Source organism: Danio aesculapii, chromosome 7 (genome assembly GCF_903798145.1).
Source record: "Danio aesculapii chromosome 7, fDanAes4.1, whole genome shotgun sequence".
Lineage (NCBI taxonomy): Eukaryota > Metazoa > Chordata > Actinopteri > Cypriniformes > Danionidae > Danio > Danio aesculapii.
Genome location: NC_079441.1, coordinates 73,244,109 through 73,271,911, shown reverse-complemented (window position 1 = coordinate 73,271,911; position 27,803 = coordinate 73,244,109). Strand labels below are relative to the sequence as shown.

At 39.0% G+C, this 27,803-nt stretch overlaps 1 protein-coding gene across 1 annotated transcript in view; it reads right to left on the bottom strand.

The window, feature by feature from the left end:
* The window catches only part of arhgef40 (Rho guanine nucleotide exchange factor (GEF) 40), a 59,564-nt gene that overhangs the window by 26,884 nt on the left and 4,877 nt on the right, over positions 1-27,803 (bottom strand). The window contains exons 2-15 of the mRNA XM_056462487.1: positions 16,501-16,590; positions 14,188-14,295; positions 11,112-11,397; positions 9,092-10,352; positions 8,730-8,956; positions 8,503-8,652; positions 8,301-8,415; positions 7,952-8,045; positions 7,768-7,854; positions 6,721-6,837; positions 6,181-6,279; positions 5,631-5,782; positions 4,942-5,080; positions 92-211 (exon numbers count right to left, since the gene is read on the bottom strand). Coding sequence (XP_056318462.1) covers positions 92-211; positions 4,942-5,080; positions 5,631-5,782; positions 6,181-6,279; positions 6,721-6,837; positions 7,768-7,854; positions 7,952-8,045; positions 8,301-8,415; positions 8,503-8,652; positions 8,730-8,956; positions 9,092-10,352; positions 11,112-11,397; positions 14,188-14,295; positions 16,501-16,590 — 3,045 coding nt within the window. The remainder of the gene's footprint in view (positions 1-91; positions 212-4,941; positions 5,081-5,630; positions 5,783-6,180; positions 6,280-6,720; positions 6,838-7,767; positions 7,855-7,951; positions 8,046-8,300; positions 8,416-8,502; positions 8,653-8,729; positions 8,957-9,091; positions 10,353-11,111; positions 11,398-14,187; positions 14,296-16,500; positions 16,591-27,803) is intronic.

Genomic DNA, 27,803 nt, shown 5'->3' with positions numbered 1-27,803 from the left:
TAAATTAAAGTGTACCAACAATTTTGTCCCCATCTGTATATGAACCCATACATGAGCGATTATTCCCGATGAAGAAATCAAACCCACTGACCATAGCGGCCTCTCTGAAGCTCCTGAATTTGTGCTGTTTGAGGGTCAGTCTGCTGAGAGACAGAGGAGGATCTTTATAATCCTTCAGCTGATCCTGAATCTGCTCCACGTCTCGCTCACACTGCAAACAAACACACACGCATTGAACATATCATAACTGTTGGTTATTTCCCTTAGGAAAAGTTAACCTTAAAAACGATTTATCCACCCTTATTTGTTTCAAACCTGTGTTTTTGGGGTTTATTTTAAGCACCATTACATAAAATAGTTGCATTAATGATGTTGTTTAGTAGAGTAAACACTAAACTTTAAATCCAAGGTAAATGAATAAATAAATAATTTGGAAATAACACAAAACATTGGGAAAAAAACATAAATAATGATACCCCTGCACATGAATGAACAAGGGGGCGACGCAGAAGGTCGCTAGTTCGAGCCTCGGCTGGGTCAGTTAGTGTTTCTGTGTGGAGTTTGCATGTTCTCCCTGCATTCGCATGGGTTTCCTCCAGGTGCTCCGGTTTCCCCCACAGTCCAAACACATGCGGTACAGGTGAATTGAGTAGGCTTAATTGTCAGTAGTGTATGAGTGTGAATGAGTGTGTGTGGATGTTTCCCAGAGATGGGTTGCGGCTGAAAAGGCATCCGCAGCGCAAAACATGTGCTGGATAAGTTGGCGGTTCATTCCACTGTGGCGACCCCAGATTAATAAAGGGACTAAGATGAAAATAAAATGAATGAATGAATGAAAAAGAGAAAATAAAAGAGAAAGAAATGTGGGGGTTTTCTGACGTTGTAAACTAAAGTTAAACTAAATTTGTCACTTGATAGTGAATAAATGAATAAAAATGTGTATTTATAGCAATAAAAAATAAAACTTTAATATTAAAAAACACACAAAATTACCCAAATGTGAATTCTGAAAACTAAAACAAGAACAGAAAATAACATCTAATCTTAAATATGACCAAATGCTAGTCTATAAAATAATACTCTGTACATTTCTATATTATACTCAATTACTGCTTAGTATAATTTGACTGATTTATAACTGATATTTGGGCCTGTGCCTTATAAAAGCTGAACTAAAATATAATCCATCATATCATATAATATACGATATAATATAGTTTATAGTATATATCAGGGGTCTCAACCTTTTTCACTTCAGGGCCCACTTCTTTCTAATGTTTGAAGGCCTCCCAGTCTGACATTTTCTCTAAAACGTTTCTATGAAATGCTCATTTAAACCTTTATTTATTAACAAATATATGGCCTGGCACCTTCTTATCTGTCAGACATTTTAATCGAGCATCAGCCTGGTCGGTCTCTTCGGTCATCTAACCAGAGACTGTTATGCATACCTAAGTCGAGGTTGAAATGCAGAGGTGACCGTGCTTTTGCAGTAGCTGGTCCCAGGCTGTGGGATGCTCTGGCCCTCTGTATCAGATCTGTTTCATCCCTGTCTGTTTTTAAATCTAGGTTAAAAACTGACCTCTTTGATTTGGCATTTTATCAGTGAAAATTGTCTGTTTTAGCAATAATCTTATATATTTATTTGTTTTTATGTGTTTTGATTTGTACTGTGCAGCACATTGCTCAACCTCTGGTTGTATTAAATAGTGCTATAGAAATAAAATTGACATTGACATATAGATACAGATACAGATTCAACGAGATCCACAGGTCAACAGGGAGATTGCAAAAGGCCAGCTTCTGCTTTAAACTGGACTGACTGAATATCTACTACTAAACATTTAGTATTTAAAAACACACAGACAAATGTAAAATGCTGTAAAACACCCTGAATCTGCTGAAATGCGTGGTTCTGATGGCGGTTGAGTTTGCAGCTGGACATTATTGACAGCAACAGCTCCGCCAGAGCGCGTCTGAAGCTCATATGCAAGTTTATTTTATATTCTTTAGCAGAAACACCATTGAGCCCCGCTAGATCCTCCTGTATGGTCGCGCGTCCGTTATGAAACACTCACTGGACATTAATTTGGAACACTATGCGGATATATTAAAAAGTTCACACAGGTCAGTGCCAGTAGCCTAGTGGTACTGCGCACTGACATATTGCACCATTGTGCTCACGGCGACCTGAGTTCGATTGCTGGCTCGAGGTCTTTTGCCGATCCTTCCCCAATGCTTTCCTGTCTGAATGCTCTACTGTCCTGTCATAACAAAGGTGAAAAACCCCTAAACCCCTGTTTTTGCAGGGGTTTGAAGTAATCAAGTTTATTACTTGGATCATTTTAATGAAGCATATTAATAATGAAATCCCATAATTATAGTATAATATTAAGAGTTCATTTTAAGCTATCTCACAGCCCACCTGCAGGATCGCTGAGGCCCACTAGTGGGTCACAGCCCACCGGTTGAGAATCCCTGGTATGTATAATATAATAAAGTATTATTTTACAGACTAGCATTTGTTTATATTTAACTGTATTGCAAGAATCATTTAAATGAAAATATTTAATATGCATAAATCACTGTCACATTCCTTATGAAGAAATGATTATAAGTATTGCTGACCAAATGACACACACACACCACCTATACAGTCAGCATGGAGGCTTAAAAACACAAAACATTCATTCAGTAAAGGTGACTGTGACAACAGGAATGCTCCTATTATTATAATGCACAAAGGTTTGCAGAGTTTCACGTGACTGTTTGTTTCTGCGGATCAGCACAGGCTCATTGTCTGCGTCTCGAACGCTCTCTTTAACACTCCACACACTCTACACTGGTTTTGAACCATTCATTACTGTGTGCTGCAGGCAGAGACTATTATCAGGTTAAAACTTATGTAGTTTGAGCCTGGTTTACAAGTGAAAGTGATGTTACTGCTGGTGTTATTTTTTAGTGATTTCAGCAGTGATGTAGAGTAACTAATTACAAATCCTCAAATGACTGTAATTGAGTCGCTTTTCTCAGGATTTGTAATTTACTGAGTAGTTTTAATAATGTGTCCTTTTACTTTCCCTTGAGTACATGTTTAGTGCTGTATCTGTACTTTTACTCCACTACTTTCCTTCAATCTGCAGCCACTACTTTGGATTAGAATAATCAGTCCTGTGAGTCCAATCAAATCACAGAAGGTAAATCATATCATAATGAACTACCTCAAGACATGGGCGATTTATAACTGCAGCAAACTGATTGGAAGTATTCAAAGTGTCCAAGAAGAGTCCAAAGTCTTTACACACATTGACCCAGAGACTGTTTATATCAGGGATGGGCAAACTCGATTCTGCAGGGCCGGTGTCCCAATCCTAATCAAACACACCTGCTTGTAGCTTTCTAGTGATCTTGAAGACACTAATTAGGGTGTTCAGGTGTGTTTGATTAGTGTTGGAGCAAAACTCTGCAGGGACACCGGCCCTCGAGGATCGAGTTTGCCCATGCCTGGTTTAGATGCATGTCACTGAGAAGATGACAGATGTTTACTGTATGATGGCTGAAATGGCCTTAAACAGCAGGCACAAGACGTCAACATGACATGAGATTGACACTGTACCCCAACATCCTGAGAACGTTGCATTTTTTGTTTGGAAAAGAAAATCGAGTTGACGTCAGGTCAACGTCAATGTCCAACCTAAATCTAACCTAATATTAACATCTTATAAGGTTGTGTGCCTGCTGGGCAATAACTAAACACACTACAGAATGTTACGTTTACACACATCCACAAATTACATGTAAATGCATCAGTTTTTAACAGCGTAATACTCAATACTCACTATTCTTGAGTACTTTTGAAAGGTCTATTTACTCATATATTGAGTAATATTTACAGCAGACACTTTTACTCTACTGTACTACAATTTTAGGCAAGTGATGGTACTTTTACTTGAGTATGATTTTCAGTACTCTCTCCACCACTGGATTTCAGTAAACAAGGCTTTGTTTCGTCATTACTGTTTCGAAAATTCAATGTTTCACCACTGGGGGGAGATTTGGTTAATACCATAAGCTCTACACGAATACTGCGGGTTCATTCACTAGGATTGCCCCCTAGTGGTGAATCACAGAACTGGTGCCATAGTTTGATCTCGGATCATTTGTAAAATGAAAAGAAATAACAGGTAATATTGGTTATTATATAATATTAGTTGTAATATTAGATATGAGTTATTATATACCGACTCCTGTCGGTCTTTTTAGCAGAACCCACCATGGAACAAACAATAAATATGTCTTGAAAACTTATAGATGTACGCATATTATGCTGATACTTAATATCTAGTGATATTACATTATTACTAAGCTAAGTGGCGTCACGGTGGCGCAGTGGGTAGCACAATCACCTCACAGCAAGAAGGATGCTGGATCGAGTCCCGGCTGGGTCAGTTGGCATTTCTTTTTGGAGTTTGCATGTTCTCCCCATGTTGGCGTGGGTTTCCTCCGGGTGCTCCAGTTTCCCCCAGTCCAAACACATGCAGTAGGTGAATTGAATAAGCTAAATTGCCCATAGTGTATGTGTGCAAATGAGTGTGTATGGGTGTTTCCCAGTGTTGGAAGGGCATCCGCTGCATAAAACATATGCTGGATAAGTTGGCGGTTCATTCCGCTGCGGCGACCCCTGATTAATAAAGGGATTAAGCCGAAGAGAAAATGAATGAATGATTTAACCTTAAGGTGTCTCTATCAGGTGGTGTTTCGAATGCTTTGAAACAGTGATTGATTTTGTGAAGCAGTTGGTTTAATTGTTTTGAAGCTTCGAAAAGCTTTGTTTCTCCCATCATCACTGGTTAGCTGTGGATCAAATCCTAAAATATATATCTTCAGGATTAGTTCAGGTCTGCATAATTCCTAATTCAGATCTCGCTGTTCTCTCTTTACCTTCTCCAGTTTATCCACGAGTGCAGCCAATCTCCCGAGTGCTTCCAGGTCGCGACTCCTCTGATTGGAGGAACGCACCAGTCTGTGAAGTGCATCGTCCACACTGTCGTAAAGGTCCGAGGTCACCGCAAAAGCAGCCCTTCAAAACAATAATTAAAATCATTACACACAGGCAGAATTATATTGACCACATTTCCTGGTGATGCAAATTTTGACACTGCAGTTTTTTTAATAAACAATTTTTCAGTAATTTCAGCAGATTTACAGTCATTTTAGGTCATCTTTTTTCTGTCAATAGCGATATCTCAAACAAAAATCACTTTAAAATAGCCACAATCAAGCTGAATCATTTACAAACAGTTTTTAACCTTTCAAAGTGCACGAATTCATATTAAAATGACAAGAAAAAACAACAATAAAAATATAACCAGATCTGAAATGTTAACTACAAATAATAAAATACTAGTTAACTGCTAATGATATAACATAAGTTGCAAATAATAACTAAATTAACACAAAAAGTAATAATAATAATAATATTACTAACAATATATAAATGATACTAAAATTATTCAATAATTATTTACTATTTTATAAAAGCTTCAAAATGTGCACAAAAGCCCCATAAAAGTGTCATGTGTTATATTATTAACGCATTAAATTGCCACACGGAGATCCTTCATCCATACTTGCAGTCTGGTGATCTCTGTGCCAATCCTGACGTCCCATTGGCCAGACCTGCCAGCCAAGCCCCGCCTCTCTGCTGCAGCTCAGTCAGCCGTTGGTCAGTGAGGATGCCTGTCATTAACTGCCTGTGTTTGTCCACGCTCAGGGGAACGCTCTGAAGGTCAAAATAATCAGGCTCTTAAAGGGATAGTTCACCCAAAAATTAAAGTTTACTCGCTATTTACATGGATTAAAGTAATCTTTAATCAACACTAAGTAAATAGCTGAGACCAATTTACAGAAGAGATGTTTAATCCCCTTTAATACTGCCCTCAGTGTATTTTTAAGCTATTATAAGCATGTTAAAAAAAATTATATATATATATGCAATAGAATCAAAAACCTACACGCAACACCTTTAACCTTTTCTTAAAGCCTTCTTCTATTGGTTATTTTCACAGTTTATGATTGCATAATAGTCAAAAATGGAGCCAAATTCTGGATTTTGTCACCACCCAAACCTCCCCTACCTACAGGCCGGTGACAGCAGATGAAATCAAACGATGCTTTTACCTTAATACAATCTGGTAGTGGTTCTGTGTCCATAGACAGCAGTGCGTCTCCAAGCAGGGTGAGGGCGCTCTCACAGCGCTCGGTCAGCTGCTCCAGACTCTGCAGAGCAGGGGGAAGAACAGGATAAGCTGCTGCAGATGTGGCGCAGGCCTGTGGTACTTCTTAAAACGCTTAAACTGAAGTTTATTGGTGCTTTTTATGCATTTAACTTAACTCTAATGTTGTGGGAAAGATTTAAATATGCTTAACCAAGTGCTAAGTTTACACACAGAGAAATCCATTGCATTATTAGTAGTATTATTAGTAGTAGTATTTTCTTTTCTTGCTACAACATCCTATATTTGACAGGTGGCTTGCTGATGTTACCTAGCTAGTTTCTCCAGGATGATACAATGAGCACTAAAGGGAACAAGTCACTTTATTTGTCAAGTATGTAAGGCATACAAAGTAGGTTTGAGACTCTTAGTAAACTACAAGCTGTTAGTCAGAAGAGGCTATAATGCAGACCATGCCAAATATACGCCTGTATATACTTCTTACCAGTCTGAAAGTGAGCCAGTCATCGTGTGAGTGGTTCAAATCTCCACCCATTTCTCTGGGCAAATGCTGCTTGTCCACAAACTGCTGAAGGACACCCGTACCTCGTACTGTATGCATCTGAGAAAGAGAGAGAGAGAGTATAAGCACTAATGAGTTTTATTATCCACTCATATGCTTGAGCACCAGACTTAAATATTCATTTTCCCTTAGGAGCTGAATGAAATCCCCTGGGGAATAAATACCGTCAACACTTCTGTTATAACTCAGTGAGATTGTGTTTGTGACATAAATAACACAATTGCATGTTTGAGGTGTCCGCATTGCATTATACATCTATGATTCGGATAAACGAGACCGTTCAAATCTAATTTTGAGATAAAATGCATTGATAACTGTATGCATTTTATTAGTTTTGCATGCTGGAAATAGATGGGATGCTGGTTTAGTAGTTGCTATCATTGGGAAAATAGTGCTAGTGGGCAGAAATTTTCTTACTACAGGGTACTAGAGGTAGAGAAAGACTGCATTAAATGTCAAAGTAAAGGCTAACCTGGTCAAGTGAAATGCGTTTAGCCAATGCCATCCTTGTCTCCCTGCATATTCCCATTGGTGAAGTCTTAGCGTTGGCCATTATGCTTGATAGGCTAATTGCTTCTTAGGCTAATTGTTCCCATTGGTTATCTATGGCTATATCGAATGAGTCTTACTTACAAACAAGATGATAACGCTGGTCCACTAGCATAGCATTACAGCCACTCAAATCACCATAAACCAGGCAGGACTAACATAGAATTTATGTTAATGCTACAATTTTCATTGCAGTTGAGCAGATTTTGCTAAATAACTCAGCATGACTGGGCTCGATGCCAGTCTTACTTGATAAATGACATATTTTTACAACTACCCCTTTATTGCTTTGTTCCTTATAGGGATTTTAGGTAACAGTGCCTGCTTCTCCTCCTGTGACCGAGCAGAAAAGGTCATCAAAAAGCCCTTGTGTTAGCACAAATTGATTTATAAATATTAACTCTGTATATAAACACGCACCTCTATTCCCTCCAGACACGATTGGGTCGATTCGTCCAGTTCCTCAGTTAGGATAAGAACTGAGTCGAGCCCTGTTGCTGCCTGTTCCTGTTACAGACAAACAAACAAACAGACAAATCTGATATAAAATCAATGCAACACACCGAATGCACCACAAACACAGCTTCAGCGCAGAGAGACTCACCTTGAAGAGCTTCAGTGCTGAAAGGCAGAGTTCAGACGGGGCAGATTTCCTGCTGTCCACTATCACAGTCAGCCCTTTCTCTTTGGCCATAGGTCTGTCATTTCAAAACAAGCCCAGCAGAGAACACGCATTAGCCAAGCATAGTAAAAGGTCATGAGATAGTGCCCTCCAGTCTAAAATTCAACGAAACACACTGGGGTTGACCCAGAACACTGACAAACCCTGGCCGACTTTAACTTTGGCTCACTCTGCATCAATGTTTTTCTCCCCAAAGAAACCAATGCATGTGATGATTCAGTATGTGTATAGGTGTCATGGTGGTATCTGTCGTGTGGGCTGAACAACAGACCTAGTGATGGTGTAATAGCAGGACAAAACTTTGATCATTTCATCTGTGGTCCAGCCATCCTCCGGAAGGTGACTTTCAGTGACTACCAATGCTCGCCCCAGTCGGTCCATAGTACCTATGAGCGAAATAACTTTTGTAAATGATCAATTTTGAAAGTACAGTATTTTGCAATCATTAAAAGCAAGAACAAAAGAGCAAGCACCTGTTAATATTAGCTTTCCCGACTGAAGAAGATTTAAATCTAAGTCTTTAAGATGAGTAGGGGGAGATTTGGACTCCACGTGAGCTGCAGACTGAGATAATCTCAACTCGTTTTGGGAATGATCAGGGAAGGATGTGCATGACTGGCTTTCTGTAATGCATGTTGAATGTTAAACAGATAGGGAGTTATGGGTATGATGGGTATTAACTGTGCATATCAGAACATACCTCCATCTTTGGCTTTTGACTTTGCATCTGTTTTATCATCGGAGGATGCTTCACAGCATATGGACTTTTTGGATTGCAGAGAAGCCTCCTCTGATTGGCTAGACTGGCAAATTGGTTGGGTGGCTTTGGTTTGGTTCTTTGAGGTGATTTGGTCACCCTTGCCTTTTTGCTGTCCACGGCCATTAGATTTGGCCTTCCCTTTACCTCCTTTGGCTTTCCTTTTCCTCCTGTAGGAATGCAAATGTATGCATTTTAGTTATTCAGAAGATTCTAGAAGGTTATACAGACTGCACTAAAACTAAAATATTTGAAGCACTCCTAGTATTTCAAACTTGCAACTAAAAATATTTACATGGCCATACCTGGGAGCTCTAAATCCACCCGTTTTTACTTCTTTTCCTCTGGGACAAACAGAGTTCTCTGACTTTCCAACCTGCTTTTCTCCAATGGCACCCACAGTACCTGATGGTGACATATTTATATCCATTTTCTCCTCACAGGTAGTGTCTGAATGTTTGTTTCTCCTTTTTGCACAATCTGATGAACCAGGTGCATTGTTTGTGGAAGAATCCTGGAGGGACCTTGTCCTTGACTGTTCAGCCAATTGCTTGTTAGTGTCTTCTGTTTTCCCATTAGCAGACAATGGGATAGCTCCATCATCTAAAGCATTGGACTGATTTTGAGATGTTGCAATGTCCTGTCTAATGTCTAAAGTGCTGGCCAATATTTTATCATCACAACCACAGTGTGAGCTTTGACTGTGGTCCTGTTGTCCATCTCCAAGACCGTTTGCAATGCACTTTGCATCATTAGCATCTGTTGAACATCGCCTGCTGGAACTTTTCTTTCTTTGACACTCTTCCCAGGGCAGTGTACCCCCAGTCCCATCTCTCTCTTTTCCTACCCCTGGCTTTCTCTCTTTGGCCGGATTGTCCATACAATCAGATCTACATTCCAAGCCCACTGGGTCTCCAGCACCTTCATCAGCATGTAAGATTGAAGGGGAATACGACCTCCTTTGGCGACCCAAATCAATGACACGAGGCAAAGGTCGTGAGGTAGCCAAGTCACTACAGGAAACTACACCATCCTTACCATTGTTGTTGCTATCCCTTCGTACCAGACTTCCGCCCCTAGCACCAGATTCAGTCCTCCCATACCCTCTTCCCTTCCCCTTTCGTAGTCGTATTGCTTTACCCCTTCTACAAAGAGGTAAAGTTTTAGTCTTACATATCCCGTGCATTTCCAAGTAGCGCTGTTTGGGATCAGCACCACCATCTGGACCTCCTCTGGGCTCTAGCAGCTCTACATAATCTCCAGCGCCATCAGCTACAAGGTGGCCATCACTGCTTCTGCGCAGACATTCTAATGCAGCCTCAATATCTGCCTCGTTCCCATCTGGAGGCAAGTCATCCTCTTCATCCCAGGACCAGGAATCACGCTCTTCTGAAGAGCCACCCCAACCAAGGCCCAGACCCCCTGAGGACAGGTCAGTTGGGTCAGGCTTGTCTTGAAGAAGATCGGATGGATTGTGCAGGAGTTTAGGATAGACCACCTCTTCCCATGGAATACGGACAACTCCGTCACTTGTACTCACAAGACAGGTGTCCAAACATCCTCCACCTAGAAGGTAAAAAAATTTAGAAGAATCGATATAGAAGTGAATTCCAGTGCTGGTTCAGAGCCAGAGCTTAGTTCCAAATTAGTTATTTGATTTTAGACAGCCAAAGCACAGGATCTGAACCAAATAAATTCATTCTTATGTAGCACCAACACATTGCTGGCCTAGAACCACAGTAAGAACTTCTTGCATCTTTACTGAGGTTGTGGTTATTGTGAGCAAAAAGACATTCTCATTTTTGTATATTCTAATTAAGAAACACTGCACTAAAACATTATATCCCTCAATCTCTGTCTATACACATTACGGCATGCTGCACAATCACATTATGGCTCCTACAAATGGCTACTGTACTACATGAACACATTGGATTTGCTTAGTCTGGATCCCGGAGATTAAGTTCAACAAGTTGTTGACAACAGATCATTGTTGACGTCTTTGTATTTGGTACTTCCACGTTTGTGTTGCTGGGAAAAATCTGATGTATGCAATGATGTCAGACCTGGCTCTATGGTGGCTCTCTAGCTGGTGGAAAAGCAAATCAGTTCTTAGAAGATTCACCAGGCAAATACTCAGAACCAGCAATAGCACTGGCTCCAAACTAGCACCTGATTCATGCTAGTATGTGTATAACTCTAAAAAACTAAAACATTCCAAAATATGTTGAACCCTATATACACTACCACTAGATAGAATTACATAGCTCCCATTATACCCATTTACCCAAGCCTTTGGTATTTTTATTCCTCCATTTGTCTTACCTTCTCTCTTGCAGCCACGTTCTTTGTTGATGCAGTGCAGCCACTCTGAGGTGAACACCAATGGGTGCTGTGATTCTGGCACTAAGACCTCCTGTACATTTCGTCCACCTGGTGCAAGGCACTTAAGAGCAAGTCGAGGACAGCGTGTCGAGAAGGGGACCACCTGCAGGTAGAAGTCAGTACTTCGCAGGAGTCTCCAGTCCAAAGTAGAGAGCTGTACTACTACCTTCTCCCCCAAACATAGTGGCCAACCAGAGTGCAAGAAGAGACAGCCTAGATACTGAGACTGAGATAAAGACAGAAAGGTTTTCTTACAAAAATATTATCTGTAGCTTTGTTCTATTCTTTTCGTTTGAAGCTTATTTAATTATTTAATTGGTGGCAGTCCTGGAGCGGCAGTGTCCTGAAGAGTTTAGCTGCAACTCCGATCGAAAACACATTAGCCACCAGCTAATTAGGTCTTACTAGTCATACTAGAACAGGGATGGGCAAACTCGATCCTGGAGGGCCGGTGTCCCTGCATAGTTTTGCACCAACCCTAATCAAACACACCTGCTTGTAGCTTTCTAGTGATCTTGAAGACACTAATTAGGGTGTTCAGGTGTGTTTGATTAGTGTTGGAGCAAAACTCTGCAGGGACACCGGCCCTCGAGGATTGAGTTTGCCCATGCCTGTACTAGAAGGTGTGTTTGTGTAGGTGTGCTTAGGTAAGTTGGAGCTAAACTTTCCAACACAGTGGCTCTCCAGAATCGAGTGTGGACACCTCAGGAATAGATTTGACTTAATTTAGACTAGTATTATTGTCTTTTTTTGTGCTATCACAACTGAAAATAAGATTTCTTTCTTTAAATTTGAATGCAATATAATAACATTAACAGTATTTTTCATGCAACATGCAGAGCTAATCGATACAAATTTAAGGTTTAATAAATATTTCTTTCATTTTTTAGATCACTGAAATGTTATTATAGGCACAACTTTCTAGGGAGTCTTCTCTTTGACTGCCATTCAGGATCTTCAAGATCAGTGCACCTTTGCTCATCCCCCTGACTATCAATCTTTAAGTACATTATTCTTGTACATTGCACATGTACTTCCGACATTAATGCATTCTCATCTTACTTACCTCACAACCAAAATGCTCTCTCTTCAGTTTATAGGCCCAATTATCCCATGACACGAATCCCCCCTCATCCGTGCCCACTCACAGGACCATGATCAAATTATGCTGAGGAATCCACACCCCTCCCATATCATCCTCCCTATTCTCTGCAACCCCGCCCTCTGCTTTACAATCTACAATTTAAAGTTATTTTCAAAGACGTAAAACTATCTTCAGCCCATCTAAAGAATGGCTGTGAAGTCGTATTGCTTCTTCCTCCAGTGAACAGCCCCAAGTTTCTCCCTCTAATGTTCTCAATGTGCCCCTGTGTTCGGTCCGTTCATCCCTCCCCCATTTCTCAACCCAACACTCCTCCAGTCTTTCTCAGGCCCTGGTCTCTCTCTTTCTCACACACACATATGGTAGGAATTACCGTCATGACTCAGACCGAGGCTCTTGTCCCTGGCAGCTTCTCGTAGCGACAATGAAAACAGAGACGGCTGAGAATGTCTGTGAGTGTGTGTGTGTGTCTGTGTTATGCATTCATGTGAAAGAGTTTCATAGTGAGCCTTTAGCTTGTTTGTTTGCATCCTTAAATGACAAATCCTATGTTGCATGGTTATATTTTTGGAAATAACGACAAATACATTGCATGGGTCAAACATTTGAGTACTTTCCATGTTTGTATGAGAAAACCGTTTTAGCAAAGTAAGTATATTATATAAAATGTACTTTATTATGGACGCACATGGTCCAAAAACAAATATAAGGACAAAATCACATGCATACTTCTACAAAATAAGTCACATATTTACATAAAGATTATGATGCCAATGATGCCTATGTAAAAGGTTTTGGGTGGCTGCTAGGTGTTTGCTAGAGCATTGTGGGAGTGTTTGTAGGAAATTGCTTATTAACTGAAGTAAAAAAGGCACATCTGATATTCTGGTTTCTTGAAATTGGAGGCATCCCTCCTACACTGCAAATTTGCACCTCTTTATTGTCCACCAGGCAAAATCCTAGACCAGGGATCACCAAACTTGTTCCTGGAGGGCCGGTGTCCTGCAGATTTTAGCTCCAACCCTAATCAAACACACCTGAACAAGCCAATCAAGGTCTTAGTAGGTATATTTGAAACACGCAGGCAGGTGTGTTGAGGCAAGTTGGAGCTAAACCCTGCAGGGACACCGGCCCTCCAGGACTGAGATTGGTGACCCCTGTCCTAGACTGATAAAAAGTAAAAGTAACTGCAATCTCAAGAGTTTAAACAACACTTTAACCCTAAGCACAGTGAAGAGTTAGGCCCAATCCCAATTCAACCCCTTAGCCCTTCCCCTTACCCCAATTCTCTTTAGCTTAAAGATGTAGGGCTAAGCAGAAGGGCTAGATACCCCTTCAAACTGAGATTTGTCAGGACCACACTTAAAAGGGGTAGGGGTACAAAAATAGAATTGGGATTGGGCCTAATATTGACATAGCTAGCAGACATCCCTAATAAGCAACATTATGAAGCTGCAGGCCCGGAGACCCAACTGCACGTTCAGACCAGCACTTTCAGACCTATCGTATGGGTTAAGGTCACATGTCTGATGTTGCTACTTGCTAGAAAGTGCCAAGATGTCATCGCTGCAGTCTGTAATCACGATGACATACTGGACCAGGTCCAATACGTAGTGGACATTGTACTGCCCACTAAGGTAACCCATACTACTGTGATGGTTGGGTTTATGGTAGGGGGAGGTGTAGGCGATTGTCCATTACATAATGGACCTGGTCCAGTATGTCATCAAGCTGCAGGCTGCAGCGAGGACTGTCACGAAAGTGCTGGTCTAAGCGTGCGGTTGAGTTTCCGGAGCTGCCGCTTCACCCGACCCAACAGCAAGTGGCACTGTCTGATTAAACGATAGGTCTGAAAGTGCTGGTGTGAGTGTGCAGGTCTGAGCGTGCAGTTCCTCCTAATAAGTGAACACTTACACATGCATGCTGCTGTAATCTATGCAGAAGGTGCTTGGCAGGAATGAAGAAATCCAGCAGATATCTCAAGCTGTCATGCTGATAGGTGGACTCGAGTACGGAGAACACCTACAAAAACACATTCACTTTAAATTAAGGAATTTCAAGACTGGAAAATGAAAACTAGTTAGACAACAAAAACATCAAAACAGCCTTCATGGTGAGAAGGTTATTTAGTACAAGTATGTTTGATAATTAAAAGTATGTATGTATAGTTTGATTGATTGACTAGTGGCTGAACTAGGTATTGCAGTACAAATTCAAACTACTAGAGAGGGGTTTTTTTCACCTGGCCACTCCTCTGACGATGACTAGACATGCAAGATGGTTGCCAGATTGATGACACAAATAGGAGCGAACGTGCCTGACTACACTGCAAGCTAATCAACAAATTTTTACATTTGTAATGTTTGTATTATTTGATCATTGAAATCCACCTGATATAGATTTTATAATTCAGAGTCTCATTTTGGAGGCTGCTTCTGTCCTCCAGAGGTGCATTTTCACAACTGAAATGAATGCACAATTGGCAACCCGAGATGCTGAAATATAATTGAGTAAACTGGCAGTGGGCTGGTTATAGACACCAAAACGCACATTCTCAAAGCAGAATAACCAACTTCAGCAACGTTTCTCAGATCAATAAATGTTCACTTAGCATGATTCTGAAATATCTGCAAACATATTAAGGTATTTTTATGCTGAAGAAGAGTTGAAAGCTTGCATTTAACCAGCGGGATCCAAGTGGAAATGTAAGATTTGAAGATGTGCATTGAAAAATGTGTTTAATAGTTTCTAGTAATTTTGGAAATCCAATAGGAGGGACTTTCTGAGTTCTGAGAACATACTGTACAGTAGCTGTGAATCTCAGTCAGAACCTGCCAGTGGAAGCTTGTTGAATATTACGGATCTTCCAGAATCCCAACAGCCCAGTATTCAGCTACAGAAATTGAATAATCAAATTAGGGCTGCACGATATTAAAAAGATCTGATATTGCAATATTTTATTTTCTGCTTTAAATATTGTGATATGAGTACAGTTTCAATAGCTCCATTTGACGGTTTTACAGTCTTACAGTATTCGGGTACACAAATGAAATAATCACAATGCAAAAAAAAAGCTTTTTTAACTTTGTTTTGTCTTGTTTCAAGTCAAAATATAAAAAAAAATCTTAGACCAAGTGAAAACGTTGGTTAGTTTCACCGTCAGAAGAAATAAGTGCAAATTAAGAGGTTTTTTGCTAGTTTTAAGGAAATTATTTGCCAGTGGGGTAGCAGAAATAATCTTGTTTTCGCTCTGAAATGTAGATATTTGGACTAGAAACAAAACAAAAAGTAATAAATGTTTCTTTTTTGCATGAATCATATAAAGTCCATATAATACAGTGATTAAATTCACTTCTGTAGCTCCTGGTCAACTATAATTCAGACTAGACATTGCAAATCTTTGCGATGTGACTATTGTGAATGCGCATATTGTGATAGCGATGCTGAAACGATATATTGTGCAACACTAAATCAATTGAAAAAAAAAATAATAATAATACTATACAGTCATTATTGCATAAATAATTAAATATATCTTTGTTAAATGTTATTTTCATCATTTCTCGTGCCCGAATGGTTTAAACTCTTCTCGCCTTAAAATCACAAGCAAATAATCAAATGTCCCACCATCATAGTTAAACTCTGCAGTGACTCCATAAATCTGAACTGTGTAGGAGTTCAACTATAATCTCCACTCGATATTGCACATCCATCACTGTGACTATTGCGGATTCGACATTGGGATTTCGATGCTGAAACAATATATAGTATAACCCGATCCGACTCATTCAGGAAACTCACAGAATATCCTGAGAAGGCAATGAAAGTCTATTGGATATTGTTTTTGTTTGTCATGTTCCAGAATCAGGGGCGACACGGTGGCTCAGTAGTTAGCACTGCAAGAAGGTCGCTGGTTCAAGTCCCGGCTGGGTCAGTTAGCGTTCTGTGTGGAGTTTGCATGTTCTCCCTGTGTTTGCGTAGGTTTACCTTCAGTCCAAACACATGCGCTATAGGGGAATTGATTAACTATATGAGTGTGTGAATGAGTGTGTATGGGTGTTTCCCAGTTCTGGGGTGCAGCTAGAAGAGCATCCGCTGTGTATGCTGGATAAGTTGGTGGTTCATTACGCTACGGCGACCCCAGATTAATAAAGGGACTAAGATGAAGGAAAATTCATTCCTAAATCTGACAGAATATAGGGATACAGCAGGTACTGATGGTGTTACCTGAGAGAGGAGAGGAGGAGCGGTGCTTTCAAACGGAGGATACAGAGACGAGAGCGCCCCCTGCACACAGTCCTCGACCGCCTCTGAACCCTGAAACACAGATTATCATCAACAAAGACACACACACACATACACGGACCAGACGCTTCACATGTTACTCATCACAGCCGACAGCTTGTTTTACTCTTCCTCCTCCTGGACACAACTTCCTGTTTTGTGTTCCAGAGAGCATCCAAAACTTCCTGTGGGCCAAACGGACATCATGACCTTTTCAACAGCTTCACTGAATTCAGAAACGCTTATCTGAGAAATAGGCATGGGACGATAACTGGCTTCAGGGAATTACCATGGTTTAGAAAAGGTTTTAAAACCGCAAAAATATTCTGTCATACCGGCGCAGTGGGTAGCACAATCGCCTCACAGCAAGAAGGTCGCTGGTTCGAGTCTCTGCTGAGTCACTTGGCTCCCCATGTTCTCCCCATGTTGGCGTGGGTTTCCTCCGTGTGCTCCGGTTCCCCAAACACATGGTGAATTGGGTAGTAGTGTATGTGTGTGTGAATGAGTGTGTATGGGTGTTTCCCAGTGATGGGTTGCAGCTGGAAGGGCATTCACTACATTAAACATATCCTGGATAAGTTGGCGGTTCATTCCACTGTGGCGACCCCTGATTAATAAAGGGCCGAAGAGAAAATGAATGAATGAATGTGTTTTAAATGACTATTTTCTTTAGTTTTGTAGAGCAACAGTATCTCCAGCAGAAAGGGAATCTCCACAGCAAAAGCTACTGGTCAGCCCTCGATTTAGCATTTCGTCATTGCTGCATGGAGGCCGCATTAGCGACCAGCGTCTTCCACTAGAATGCTAAGAACTTCCATTTACAGCGTTTACAACTGGTAAATCTTGATCTGAAAATGGTTGTCAGTATCGTTTGGAGTGGCTTGCAGATTGTTTTTGTCATCCATGATTTTGAAAGGTGTGTGTTAAAGACGTTATGCTTAAGATGCGGTTCAAGCGCGAGAGAAAAACGTTCTCCTAATTCACTGCCGTCAGATCAGATGCTGAAATACAGGGTCAGTGTTCCCGACCTGTCAGCTGTTATACTGTGCTGAGCAACACAATCTCATGGCAATTCGTAACTTTTTGATTTAGTGGCTAATTCGTATGAATTCGTACAATCTAATTCGTACAATTTAGTACGATTTGCTCATCCTCCAATGACAGTTGGGTTTAGGGGCGGGGTTAGGTGCCACGCCTCCTTTTTAAAATCGTACCATTTCGTACGACTGAACTCGCCACTAAACTGTCAAAACGTAAAATACTTAAGTTTTTTCGTGAGATCAGGCTGGCTCAGCAGCTCTTCAATGCACACACACACACACACACAAACAATATGCATTAGAGCAAGCCATATTACTGGCATTAAACTAGCAGGTATTTAAGCCAAGTAATTTCCAAAAATGACCAATAAAAGTGCGTTACTGATCCTATTCTGGCTGATTTGCTTGTTGATTCTAATCGGGAGCAGTTATGTTTTAGTTAGTGTGTGTTGTGTAGTTTGTATTTTTCTAACATTGCAAACAGCACTTTATTTTCACTTTTGTGTATTAAATCAGTGTGTTAGCGGGACAGTACAGTAGGCTACGTGTGTGTGTGTCAAACATTATGGTGAATTGCATTTGTTTGTGTTGGTTATATATTTTAAAGCAAGAGAAACTGTTGACTTTAGCGATGACGAGGCTTCATTTAAACAGCAGAAGATGCCGTCTGACGCCGAGGGGAATATGCCTCACAGCAGTTGTTTTCCATCATATTAGATCACATTATTTAAATGATCAGTCCAGGAGCTGATCGACAACAGGATTAGTTCAAAGACCTTAAAAACAAGTAAAATAGATTAAAACTGTCGTTTCAGAGCTGTCCAAACGTGACTGTTTATACGCATCAGCTGCCGACCGGAAGTTCTTAGCATTCTCCTCGTGCATCCACACAAAGCATAATGGGTAATTTTGCGATCTAAGAAAAAGGTCTATAAACCAACATCCAAACATGCTGAACAGTGCAGTGGCTTTACTTTACATCCAGAGAAAAGAAAGATCTTCAAAGATGCCTTTTCAAGAAATCAGTGTATTTGCAAACTAATCAAGCCAGCAGAAGTCAATGATTTATATGAATTATTCAGCATCTTTACGGCTCCAAAATATTTTAAATGTTTCTCAAAATAAAATATGTGGTGTTCAACAGGGGTTGTTTTCAGGAAGTTTACACAGTTCATGTTTGTATTTCACATATTTAAAAACAATACAAGACATATACGTGCATATATATATATATATATATATATATATATATATATATATATATATATATATATATATATATATATATATATATATATATATATATATATATATATAGGCCTGTCACAATAATCACTATATGGACTTATCGCACAACACATGGACATGAGCTCAATCATTTCTGGTGATGCAGTATATATCGGCCATACATAAAAACCAGCTCTAGCAGCATTTCAGCTGATTGTGCAACATTTCGATCTCTATTAAAGGTGTCAGTGTCAGTATGGTTAATAAACACTGTAGTATTTACTGTAAATTACTATAGTATATTTTCATGTGAGTGACTGACACCTGAAAATAGATCTGGTAGCAGATATCTTGCACTTTTTTTGTTAACATTTATTATTATTATTTGTTTATGATCCGCGTTTTCACATTCTGATTCCAATGCCTTATAATTATTACACTGTTAAAATGACAATAGTTGCATTGTGATGCTTTTATATTGTCATTCTGGCATTATATAATGAGCAGCCTAAAATGGTCTTAAAATGACAATAATATCTTTTATCGCAATATATTTTGGTGCAATATATCCTACAGCAGAAAACAGATATTGCGACAGGCCTACATTTATATATATACACTCTTTAAAATATTGCATTTTTTACATGTATATTTTTAGGATTGCAAATATGTACATATACGTTCAAATATATTAGCTACTATTGTATTTCCCTATGGGTTTACACTTACATACAAACTCAATTCCACAATATGGTGCAATTTCTTTATAATAGCTAATAATTTTAATGAACTGAACTGTTTGTTAATTTATTTGCAGCTTTTTATAACGTATACGAATTATGATATCCTTTGTAGATAACAATAAAAACATATTACTGACCATTTCAGCAGTTTATTTACATTGAAACAGCTCCAGATTCACATATTTAGTGGGTTTTGTTTTATTTGGGGGGGGTGTATCCCTTATTTTCACAATGTTGACAGGTATGGTTTACACTTACATACAAACTCAATTGCACAATATAAAAGGTGCAGAACAACAAAAAAAAGACTGTAAACTGTCCATAAATTTATTCTTACATGAAACTGTGGCACTGGATTAACTGCAACTGTTTATATAAGAATGGTTTTACTTCTTCTTGTGTTTTATGAATGAGGCCCATTGACAAGAGCCCAAAGTCATCTTGAACAACACACACACACACACACACACACACACACACACACACACACACACACACACACACACAACGCTGCGCCGGTGTTTATGTTTCTGCTGTTCTGTTGTCACGGCAACCCTGAACATTTTCCTCTGCTTTATTCCTCTCTCCGTCTCCTAGACTCTCTCTCAGGAGCCGCTTCTGAACATCATCTGACAACAATTACAGTGAAGCGTCTTCACAAAACACACATTATGCTCTCAGAGGTCTCCCGCTCGCTGAGTATTGAGTGAAATAAACAAAAAGACGAGGGAACGGAGAGAGCGAAAGTCAGCCAGGAAGGCCAGTGTGTTTGGGGTGGCGGGAGGGCGAGGAAAGAAAAACAAACCGAGAAGGAAAAATGGCAGGAAAGAAAGTAAAATGAAAAGAGAATGCAAGAGGGACAGAGTTAGAGCAAAACGAGGAACATTTTTGGGGGGCCAAAATGGAGGGGACAGTGAACATGTGACTTGAGGACAACACTAATAAATGCAGAATAGTATTTAACATTGTTAACAATATAATAGATGTAGCTATATGACTTTACTCATATCTAGGTTACAATCTCTCCACTTTTCTATGTAAAGCTTCAGATTTGCATGTGCATTTTATCGTAAAACTTCAACACTGAGAAGTTACTGACAGGTTTTTTTATATTTCTTTATTTCTTCAGCTGTGTTGTCTTTTTTGCATTTGATTATTTTATAGTCAAATGAAAAAGCAATGAGTTAAAGCAAAACGAGGGTCATTTTGGGGCAAAAAAAAGGGGGGGGGTGAACATGTCACTTCAGGACAACACTAATAATTGAAGATATTGAAGTCAGGATGAATAAAGAGTTGGTTAATATTGTCCAGGATATGATTAAAACTAATTCTAGTCCTCTTTTAGTCATATCTGTGTTACAATCTCTCCACTTTTCTATATAAAGCTTCAGATTTGCATGTGCATTTTATCTTAAAACTGCACACATACAACTGCAGCCAACACTGAGAAGTTACCGACATGCATTTCTTTATTTCTATAGCTTTGTTTTCTCTTTTGCATTTGTTTCATTTATAGTAAAATGAAAAAAGCATGCAAGAGAAACAGAGTTAAAGCAAAACGAGGGTCAGTTTTGGGGCAAAAATGGGGGACGGTGAACATGTCAACTGAGGACAACACTAATAAATGCACATAGTGAAGTCAGGGGGAATAAAGAGCTGTTAAATATTGTCAACAACAAAAAACAATTGTCATGTTTTGGACATTTTAGACATTAGTCCTCTTTCGCTAGTCATATCTAGGTTACAATCTTTCCACTTTTCTATATAAAGCTTCAGATTTGCATCTGCATTTTATCTTAGAACTTTGTTTTCTCTTTTGCATTTGTTTTATTTATAGTGAAATGAAAAAAGAATGCAAGAGAAACAGAGTTAAAGCAAAACAAGGAACATTTTTGGGGCCAAAATGGGGGAACAGTGGACATGTCAATTAAGGACAACACTAATAAATGCACATAGTGAAGTCAGGATGAATAAAGAGTTAAAAAAACTCGAGTCCTCTTTAGCTATGGTCATACTGTATTATATCTAGGTTACAATCTGTCCACTTTTCTATATAAAGCATCAGATTTGCATGTGCATTTTATCTTAGAACTGCACACATACAACTGCAGCCAACACTGAGAAGTTACTGACATGCATTTCTTTAGCTCTTTAGCTGTGTTTTCTCTTTTGCTTTCGATTCTTTTATAGTAAAATTGGGGGGAAAAAATGCATGAAAAAAAGAGCTAAAGCAAAACGAGGTGCATTTTAGGGGGCCAAAATGGTGAATGGTGAACATGTCAATTGAGGACAACGACAAACAAAAGCACATATTGAGATAAATAAAGGATTATTTAATATTGTCAACAGCAAAAAAACTTTTTTTTGACATTTTAGACATTAGCCCTTTTCAGCTAGTCATGTCTAGGTTTCCACTTTTTTATATAAAGCATTAGCTTTGCATGTGCATTTTATCTTAGAACTGCAACACTGAAGTTATTGACAGTAGACTAGAGCGGTATTACTGTAATATGGTATACCGCAGGATGTAAAAATAGCAACGGTGTCAGTTTTAATACAGTCATAAAAACAATGCACTTATATAGGAGACAAGTATTAAAGAATAAATATTATTTATTTAATGCCTAAAAATGCGTATGCGTGATTGTCATCATGGGACAGTGTGGAGGAGAGAGAAAGAGGTGAGGTAAGATGGCGAGTCGCACACCAAGTGACCTGGCTTTAAAAAGAACACAACCTCTGCAGTTTGGCAGTATGTCTGGCTTCGACCAATCGAGAAGGGAGACGTGGTAAATACGAACTAGAGGTCTGCATTCCTACTGCTGTACCACAGGAGCTGACCAGATTTCTTGCGGTGCAGGAATTAATTTCAGAATAAAGCGTGGGAGCTGTCGCTAACTCTGTCATTTGAACAGGAGCGCGTGGTCTAACAATATCGCTCTCTCCCTCCCTCCCGAGCGAGCGAGCACGCGCACATCCGTGTGGATGCTGTTTATGTGTGTGTGTGTGTGTGTGAATGAGAGAGAGCGTCCCCCGCAGATCTCTAATACGAACAAGACAAACAGGTAACCGTGAACCTATAAGGTTGCATATACAGTTTCTGAATGGTTTAGGCACAAGACAACAGGTTGGTGACGCTGTCTGAGCCTTACGTCATCATTTTTTTAATTATGCACGGTAATACCAGATACCGTGGTAAAATAGGGAGGAGGTTTGACGGTATCAAAATCTGGATACCGCCCAAGCCTAATTGACAGGCATTTCCTTATTTCTATAGCTGTGTTTTCTTTTTGGCTTTCGATTCTTTTATAGTAAAATGAAAAAACAATGCAAGAGAAACAGAGTTAAAGCAAAACAAGGGTAATTTTTGGGGCCAAAAAGGGGGACGGTGAACATGTCAACTGAGGACAACACAATAAATGCACATAGTGAAGTCAGCGGGAGTAAACTGTTGTTTAATGTTGTCAACAACAAACGTTAGACCTCTTTAGCTAGTCATATTCAGGTTAGACTTACAATCTTCCCACTTTTCTATATAAGGAATCAGATTGATCAATCTTCATCATTATCTTTTGCATTCAATTGTTTTTTCACCTTTATTTGGAAAGGACAGTAGAGGTGGCAGACGGGAAAGGGTCGGCACAAGACCTCAAGCTGGGAATCGAACTCAGGTCACCGTGAGCACCATGGTGCTATATGTCAGCGCACTTAACTATTAGGCTATTGGCGCCGACTGCATTCGATTTTTAATAGCATCAAATTTAAGAACTGCTGAATTTCAGTAAGTAAACTAAAAACGCACACAAACAATTTTTGTTGGGAGAACATGAAGGAATTAAGTTAACTTATTAGTTTTTTTTAAATTGTGTTAGATTAAATAATTAGTCATTTTAGGAAAATATGTTGCTGTTTTGCATACTGTCAAAGTGTTTCTGCAAAGTGTTGTGCGATCTGTGTAGGTTAAGCAGAAGTTCTTGAAATAGCAATGCAACTGAAGGTGTATAATGACATATCCACACATGTGTGTTCAGTATGAGCAGTGGCCAGCAGTGTGTCATTGTTCCTGCTCAACTTCCTCTCTTTCTCAGCAGATCCGAACGGAAAAGAGTTGAGGAGAGGGAGAGAGGAAGAGGGAGAGAGAGAGAGAGAGAGAGAGAGAGAGAGAGAGAGAGAGAGAGAGAGAGAGAGAGAGAGAGAGAGAGAGAGAGAGAGATAAAGAACAGAATGATGAAATCCAGATGCAGCAAAAGTGAAAGAGGGAGAGAGAAAGAGAGAATCTGACTGAATTTACAGTTGTGTATTTAATTTCTATTTATTATTATTATTATTTTCTTATTATCATCAGTAATATTTATATATTTCTATTTCATTATATTCCTAATAACCATATTAGTCTTTATTTCCTCATTTGTGTGCATATAGAGCCTTTTCACATTTCCAGGTTTCTCAGTAGCAGAAGTCGAGTTGGGAAAACTCAAGCGCAGTGAATGGGAGAATGCAGCAAATTATTTGTTAACAATCTTATTTACTCAAATAATAAAACAAAAACTCCACAATGGTGTTATCAAGACTTTCAGAAAGAGGAAAACAAATGTGTGAGACTGATGACGGCAGCCAGAAGAGAGAATAATGTCAGATTTACTCTGAGCCTCGTAGATGCTGCGTTAGAAATGCCTCGCACAAGCGCTAGTTTGCTTATTGTAATTTTAAGCAAAGATGATATAATGCATAAGTAAATACATATACGTTTCCATACGTTTTTTAAAAATCTAAATATTAAAAACTTATAAGGATTTAAGATGCTGATGACTGTTAAACTCGTAATAACAGGCTTGCAAATAGGATCCATTAATCAAAAATCTATTTTTTTTTTTATGTACAGTGGTGTAAAAAGTGTTTCCCCCTTTACTGATTGTTTTTTTTTTTTGCATGTTTGTCACACTTCAGTGTTTCAGATGATCAAATTTTTTTAAATATTAGTCTAAATTAACTCAAGTAAACACATCATGCAGTTTTGTAATGGAGGGTTTAATATTGAGATAAAACAAAATGCAAAACTGCATAGACCTGTGTGGAAAAAACCTAATAACTGGTTGGGCCAGCCTTAGCAGCAACAACCGCAGTCAACTGTTTTCTATAACTTGCAATGAGTCTGTTACAGCGCTGTGGAGGAATTCTCTTTGTAGGACTGTCATAATGCAGCCACATTGTAAGGTTTTCAAGCACAAACCACATTTTAAAGGTCATTTCAAAGTCAACATCTCAATTGGATTCAGGTCAGGACTATGACTAGGCCACTCCAAAGTCTTTATTTAGGGCTTTCCACACAGGGCTCTGTAGTTTTGGATTTTTTTTCCCTCTTAAAAATACAAAATCTCCATTTAAAAACTGTATGATGTTTACTTGCGTTATCATTGACTAATTCTTAAACTTATTTGATGATCTGAAATATTAAAGTGACAAATATAATGTGCAAAATAATAAAATGTGCATATAAATTAAAAATCAGTAAGGGGCAAATACTTTTTCACACTACTATATATGAATTATATAATGACTTCATGCTTTTATTCGATGTTTATGTAATCTGCAGTGTTTAGCAAGACTTTTTGGAATTGAATTAAGAGAGAGAGAGAGAGAGAGAGAGAGAAAGAGTGAATAGAGGAAGAGAGGTATGAGATTCAGCAGGAACTCTTTCCTCATTCTGAGAGGAACTTCAGCCACAGAAGCATCTGATCTCACAGCTTCTGTCATCTTAAATCGTGTCTTTAAACAGATTCTATTTGCAGACTTCAGGAACCGATGACTCGCATCTCCAGTCCTAATTTTGGCCATGCTTTGCATATGTCTATAGATGTAAATGTTTGCTCGACACATTAAATATGGCACTTATTTATCTTCAGTTATCAGAGTTGCATTCAAACACACTGCTGTTAAAAATAGAAATATTGTTTGCATTTTAATGTTTCTTAGAGACTTCTCTTCTGATCAACAAGGCAAAAAACAAACACTGTATTATGTGTGTATATATATTTAAAAATTAAATTATTCCTGTCATTTAAAGCAGATTTTTCTGCATCATTTCGACAATTTTCAGAGTCACATGATCATTCAGAAATCAGTATAATATGCTGATTTGACAATCACAAAACATTTCTGGTTATTATCAATGTTGAAACCTGTGCTGCTTCTTAAATCTAAACATTTATTTTCAGCACTTGATGAACAGGAAGTTCGAAAGACAAAACTTTTACTTGATATGAAAATATTTGACATTTTATAAAAGTATTTGTCAATTTTGACCACTTTAATTCACGATTGATGAAGAACATTAAAGCTGCTTAAATTAAACCACTGAAAAAGTATTAAAGATGTACTAAATTAACCTTGATAAATGACAATATTTGAAAACACCAAAACAAACACACCCATAACCCAACTTGACCACGCTACTTTTTAAAATATCCGCTATCAATACTAGCCTTGCCTCTTAATGCCTATTGGCTGTGATTAACCCAACAGGACCCCACCTCTTTTTAAAATCCCCACTATCAATACTAGACACACCCCTTATTGCTAATTGGCTGCCCATGACCCAACATGACCCCACCCCTTTTTGCTGATTAGCTGTCCATAACCCAACAAGGCCACACCCCTTTTTAATATCCACTTTCAAACTCAACCCCAAAACCAAACCCAATATCCGCTTTTAATACTAGCCTTGCCCCTTACTGCTGACTGGCTGCCCATAACCCAACATGAACCCACCCCTTTTTGAAATCCACACTATCAATACTAGACATGTCCCTTATTGCTGATTGGCTGCCCATAACCCAAAAAGACCACACCCCTTTTCAATATCCACTTTCAAACCCAACCCCAAAACCAAACCCAATATCCGCTATTAATACTAGCCTTGCCCCTTACTGCTGATTGATCGCCCATAACCCAACATTACCCCACCCCTTTTTCAAATACCCACTATCAATAATAGACATATCCCTTATTGCTGATTGGCTGCCCATAACCCAACATGACCACGCCCCCTTTTAAAAATATCAGTTATCAATACCGGACTCGCCCCTTACTGCTGACTGGCTGTTCCCAACCGAGCATGACCACACCCCTTTTTGAGATCCCCACTAATATTACTAGACACACTCCATACTGTTGATTGGCTGCCCATAACCCAACATGACCACGCCTCTTTTTAACACTGACACTATAAATAATATCTTTGCTGCTGATTGGCTGCCTATAACCCAACAAGACCCCATCCCTTTTTTGAAATATCCACTATCAATACTAGACACGCCCTCACAACTGATTGGCTGTCCATAACCCTATAAAGATCCCGCCCCTTTTTGGTATGCCTGCTATAAATCCTAGCCACGCCCCTTAGAGCTGATTGGCTGGAAGTGTGCTTTGGGACTCTGGCTGACACTGTGATTGTGAATTTTTCAAATGCTGCTTATTTCACGTTTAATAGTATTATTTTAAACCTTACTGACCCCAAACCCTTGAATCTGTGCAGACCAACATGCTTTTGCTGAATTTGTTTTGATCATAACTGGCCGTCACATTGCTTTTACAGCAAACCATAGATCCCTCCAGTAAATATTTCTCACTATAGTGTGAGATTTTTAGCATATACATGTATATGTGTGTGTGTGTGTGTGTGTGTGTACAGTGTTTATTGCCTGCTATACAGGTCACTAAAATGTCTAAACCTCTGCTTATAATTTTCAGCAAAAGTCATCAGAAAACAGACACAGCTTTTTATAATCAGTTTTGTGTAGTAAAGACTTAAATCAGCAGATGTTGAGGTGATTTTTGTGCATTTATGAAGTCGTTGAGTCTGTAAATGAACATAAATAAACGTGATCCACTTGTCTTTTTCAACACTATATCTATACTGTTACCATCTATATAAAATATGTTTGTAAATTAATTAAACGCAGTAGCATTCAGATATTTCTGAGAATAACTTAATTAAAGGATTTATGAGTTTACATATTATCAGGCCTATAGCCAGCCTGATGAAAAGGGGGGGTTCTTTTTTCTCAAAGTATGACCTTTTTTGCAGTTATTAACGTCATTTTCTATTTAATTATGATATTTAAATACTATAATAAGTGGCATTTTAAGCACTATTTTTAGTTGGATTAGCTTGTTGTATCCTCCATTTGTGATGTACCAAAAATATTTCAGATAAACAAATATAAAAAAGAGCTTC